This window comes from Solanum lycopersicum, chromosome 7 (genome assembly GCF_036512215.1).
Source record: "Solanum lycopersicum chromosome 7, SLM_r2.1".
In the NCBI taxonomy this organism is placed as follows: domain Eukaryota; kingdom Viridiplantae; phylum Streptophyta; class Magnoliopsida; order Solanales; family Solanaceae; genus Solanum; species Solanum lycopersicum.
This window is the reverse complement of record NC_090806.1, coordinates 47,576,500-47,581,900: the sequence shown is the minus strand read 5'-3', so window position 1 is coordinate 47,581,900 and position 5,401 is coordinate 47,576,500. Positions and strand designations below refer to the sequence as shown.

At 30.6% G+C, this 5,401-nt stretch overlaps 1 protein-coding gene across 1 annotated transcript; it reads right to left on the bottom strand.

Moving 5' to 3' along the window:
* Positions 1–364: 364 nt before the first annotated feature.
* On the bottom strand, positions 365–2,370 carry LOC101262132 (GATA transcription factor 16). The gene is made up of 3 exons (XM_004243910.5): positions 1,992–2,370; positions 1,504–1,800; positions 365–920 (listed from the first exon to the last, which is right to left on the bottom strand). Exons 1-3 carry the CDS (start codon positions 2,160–2,162, stop codon positions 588–590), a joined length of 801 nt encoding a protein of 266 aa, XP_004243958.1. The 5' UTR covers positions 2,163–2,370; the 3' UTR covers positions 365–587.
* Between the last annotated feature and the right edge of the window lie 3,031 nt (positions 2,371–5,401).

Sequence of the window (5,401 nt, the reverse complement as noted above, 5' to 3'; positions counted from 1 at the left end):
TTTATAACCACATAAATATCTATTACCCACTGTGTTTAAAAAGAATGATTTAATTTAAATTGGAACGGAGTTTTTAAAAGAAGTCTTTATAATTTTATGATTTTAAATTAAAGTCATTACAAATATATCAAAATACCCTTTATTCTTGTGATCTTAGATATACCATGTGAAAAGTTATAATTAAAGTATATTCCCAAAAGAAGAAAATGATTAATCTATCTGAAATAGACTAAAAAAAATCGAGTCATATTTTTTAAACAAAGGGAGTATACTTACAAAAATTTGAAAAGTTTTCCTGAACTCTGTATATGAATCAAATTGACTCGTATAAAATGAAACATAATGTTATTAGTATACTCACACATGAGTGAAGATGGCCAATTCATAACGTTAAATTATGTTCTTACAAACGATCATCACAACACAAAAGCATACTATCTAATTTATTAATCCTAATATTTCTTATTAATAAATAATTTCGTGACTCAACTTACTCTCATTCTTGCTAACACTCATTTAATTAATAAGTATTATTAATCTACCTAGCAATTATAATCTCAAACACAAACTCTCACTCAACTAATTAATTAACCATGAACAAGGCCACTTGAGAGTGCCATTAGAAGGATTGCTGCTTCCATCTCATCTTGTGGAAAAATTTGTTGGAAAGCCAACTTGTTGCTCAAGTTTATCAAGAAGTCCTCAAAACCAAGTTTCTTTGGTGCATTATTAGTACTAGATGAAGAAGGACCAAATTTGCACCTTTTCTTTAAGGGTTTAACGTCATTGTTACTTGTAACTTTTGTTGTTATATTTTGCTTGTGTTGTTGTACCTTTTGATCAGTTTTCCCTTCAGCTGCTGCTGCTGCCATTGCTCGTCTTGCTTTCCTTTGTCGGATTCCACATGCGTTACACAGTGACTGTAAACAATATTTCAGATTCAGCAGCTACCCATAGAGCTAAAGAAAAACTTTCCTTGTGTATGTATGTTAACTTTAGTACGTACGAATTTTAACTAGACGAAGAAATACAAAAAATTATCTGATTTCTTGCTTTAGTTGTTAGAGAAAAATTATGTCACTCCGTCTTAATTAACACGTCTCTCACACAAGTTAGCATGATTCTTTTTTCATACGCCAAAATTATGAAAATACATGTTTTTTTTTTCTTTTTCTTTTTAGATAAAGGCATTGAGATTTATGTTCTCTAACCGTTTAAGTTTTTATATGAAGTCTTCAATTGTAGGATCAAATCTCACTACCACACATTATCGAAACGACATTCTAACAAAGAAAAAAGAATCAAGTCTCCACATGAAAAGCATGTTGAGAATATATATAATTAAGTAATAAAAATGTGCTCCCAAACAACTTAAGTAAGTTGTTAGAACACTTCAAACAATTTGAACCTAGAACTCTCTCAAAAAGAGTAAAAGTTAAAGGAGGGTAAAAATACACATACATTTGACATGTATAATTGGAGTAAAAAACAAAAGAAGATTACCTTAGGTCCTTTAGGACCACTTCTCCAAAGAGGGGTCTTAGTAGTGTTACAATCAGTACAAACCCTAATAGGTATATTGTTGGAGCAGTAATCAGTTTGTATAGGTTTTTGCTTTTGATCTCCCAACTTCAATTTGATGCAAGCACTGTTGGTGCTGTTTTTCTTTTTTTCTTGATCCAACTTTTTTATCTCTGAAGACAATAACTTGTCTTCTCTCTTCCACAAGCTCAACTTGAGGCCACTTCCTACTTCGTTTTTCTTCCCCAAATCATATGATGATCCTCCATCGTTATCCACCTATAAATCCACAAACAACAACATTCGAAAAACACAATCAACATTAATTACTTTTTTTGAATACGAACAACAAAAACCAAGTGATCTTGGAAAAGAATTATAGTACCATATAGTAGTCATTTTTTTTTTGAGATAAAGTAACACATGATCAAACATGAGGGAAAAAAAAGAGACCCTTTTGTTGTATGTACCTCAAGTTGCTCATGTTGCATATAGTATTGAGTATGTTGATGATGAAAACTTGCGGTTTGATTGGTAGTTGAGTTGAAGAAAAAGTGATAATTAGGGGTAACAAGAGAATTGTTGTTACTATTATTGAGGCCAAAAGGGAAATTAGGAGTTATGTGATCAGGTGGAGTCATGGGAAAAGTGATCAATAGAAGAATGAGATAGATTGATCAAGAGGGAGATATTGGTTTAAGGAGTTGATCTTAAAAGAAGAGCTTTTTTTTTTGTCTAAGGAGAGAGAGGCTTAGACATTCACGTGACTTCATGACAACTAAACAGTTTAAAAGAGACAAAACAAAAGGAAATAAGAGATGGATACTACCACTCGACTCAACCCTATCTTCAAAACATTACTCTACAACCAAATTTATGTACCAACAAAACAAAATGTCATAAATTTTTTATTTTTTTTGGCAAGTAAAATTTATTTACCTAGTGAACGTTACAATTCAAAAAAAATAAATAAAAAAATCAACAGGTAGAAGCTCCCTCCTTGCTAACTTCAAGAAACATAACTCACTAGCTACCCTTAACGGATACATATTTAAAGTATGTAATCTAGCTAGTAATATCTACTCCCTCTTCCATGTATGTCCTCAATGATATGCCTAACAATTGTCCTTATTGTTCAACTTTTATGCACTGTCGGTGTATACTTTTTTTACACTAACACAAACCTTTTAGTTAATTTTTTTTTGTTGTTAATATTTTTATCTTATAAAATATAACTATCAAATATAGTAATATAAGGTAATTAGAATTCTATTTTTATTTTACCCATTTGTTTAAGATTTTCTTTTCTTACTAAATAAAATTATCAACTTTGTAATTTTACTGGATGCACTTTACAGAATTAAATGAACATTAAGTTTAACATATATATAGAGCTTCAACACAAATGGAGAGACAAGTATCTAGAATTTTGCTGTTAATTTTTTTTACTGTAGAAACTAATTTGAACATCTAAAGTACAATTTTTGTGTACTCCCGACACAATTATCATTTTAACTTATGTTTTGAGCTTTAAATTATTGATTTGTGTGTTTATTTACTCGATCCTCTGTTTTTATTTATCAAATAGATTACATTATGATTTTTTCCATCTACATTTCCAATCATAAAATTTTCATAAGTAAATAAATATTTTTTCCACTTTGACATTTATTGAAGCGTTGCACAAATAGGTGAAAACAGTACTTCAGTTTCTATTTCGTTTACTACAAAAAGTGCAAAACATTTTAGACAATCCATTCAAGTTTGACACTTTAGAATATTTTGTGATAAGATTCACAATAATTAATTTTGTATATCTTAATGATTGTCATAGTTGTAACTGCCGATATAAACAATATTTGTTGATAATATAAAATTGTATTAGTAGCAACACAAACCGAAAAACTACTTGATATACATATATTAAAAACTTCTATAATATTTTGCTAAAAAGAACCTAAACAGTGTAGTTCTTTTTTCAAATAAATAAATGACATTCACAAATTTTCTCCCTTCATGGGACAAACTACAAATGATTCATAAACTTAACTGAATTTTCAATATCAGTTCTATGTCTACGAAAGAGTGTACAATAATATTACATAACTTTCAAGAGTTTAAAAGAAGAGCTAGAGATGTCTTAAATGGAGCAATATGGTGAATGAAGGTTCATATAGCTTGGCGTCATAGTTCTCGTTGCTAGTTAGACTTAAAGTCCAAAAATAATTCACATCTAAAATTGTATTAAATTATTTCGTATATACAACTTAGGGCTGGCAGGGGGACCGGGTCATCCCGCCCCGGCCCGCGTCCCGTCCTGACCCGCCCCGGAACCGGCCCATCCCCCAGGGTTTAAGGGGATTATGGGATGGGGGATGAGGGGACCGGTTAGGGGCCGGTTCACCCCAGTGTCCCAGTCGACCTGGCCCGGTCCCGGCCCAATATTTTTTTTTAAATTTAAAAATGTAGTCGTTACTATCCGTTGGGGTAACAGCTAGTGGGCCCCCCAACAGATTTATGCCTCTTTTTGACTTCCCAAACACCCCCTACCACCCCCTACCACCCCGTACTTTTAAAAAATTATTTTAAACCCTCAAGTTATTATAATTACATTTTAACCCATTTTTAATACTATAAATACACCTATCCTCTACTATTTCTTACAAAATCATCTATTCTCATTTCTCTCATGTATTTTCTATATTCTATCAACTCTCAACTCTCAAGTGTCAATCTTAATATCTATTCAATTTTAATTCTCATATTATTAGAATCCATATATTTCAATTTTCAATTCAAAATTTTCATATTATATCAATAAATATAATTATATTATCTCATATTTGTTATCAAGTATTGGCTTGGAGTTACAAATTACAAGTTACAACAAATCACAAGCTTCAACAATCGGTTTAACGTCTGCTATTAACGCAGACGTTTGGTACATTCGTTTCATAATATTTATATTTTATTATTCGTCTTTACTTTTGTTTTATTATTATTTTTATATTACACTATATATATATATATATATATATGTATATGTATATATATATATATATATATATATATATATATATACATATATATATATATATATATATAGTGTAATATATATATAAAATTAAGTATGAGTTCTAGCAAAAAAAAATAGCGGTAAAGAAAAAGAGAAAGCACAAGATAACGAAGAAAGTAGACTTTTTAAATTATTTAATTTTGGTAAAAAAAAAGTAAAGAAAAAAAGAGTAGTAAAAGTGGTGGTACTTCATCTAAATTAACGAGTCGAGTTAGATTTAACATAAATGATTCTACTTATGTTGATGATACTCCTTATAATATTGATTCAAATGTTGAACTCGATCATGAAAGTTTAAAACGACGTTATGGTAATATTAATTCTAATGTTGATGAAAATTCAGGTGAAGTAGAAGCTGATTTGGGAGAAGAGGAGTTAGATGAAACACCTACTAGTCCGGTGACAGAAGTTCCAAATGAGACTATCAATTTACCGGAGCAAAATTTTGGACATCCACCCCTTATACCTCCCACAAGGTAGAAGGTGAAGTATCAACGACCTAAAACTTCTATTGTGTGACAATTTATGACTTGTGATAAAGAAAATAGTGTTGCTATTTGTAATAAGTGTAAGCAAGCTTTTAAATATAAACAAGGTGGGGGTCAAGGTGGAACGGGGGGATTAAATAGACATTTGTTATCTTGTGTGCGGATTCTATATAAAGAAGCTAAAGCATTAGCCAATAGAAAAAAGGAAATTTCAATTAATGAATTAGATATTACCGGTAATGCATCGATAGCGGCTTCTAACATGGTTCAAGGAACATTAGATCCTTTTAACCCCGCTGGTCCAATAACACAACGT

Excerpts from the sequence above, each read along its gene's own strand:
- LOC101262132 (XM_004243910.5), bottom strand. The coding sequence starts at position 2,162 with ATGACTCCACCTGATCACATAACTCCTAATTTCCCTTTTGGCCTCAAT. Across the intron at positions 1,801-1,991 it reads TGCAACATGAGCAACTTGAG|GTGGATAACGATGGAGGATC; the intron begins GTACATACAACA and ends GTGGATTTATAG. Across the intron at positions 921-1,503 it reads GTGGTCCTAAAGGACCTAAG|TCACTGTGTAACGCATGTGG; the intron begins GTAATCTTCTTT and ends TATTGTTTACAG.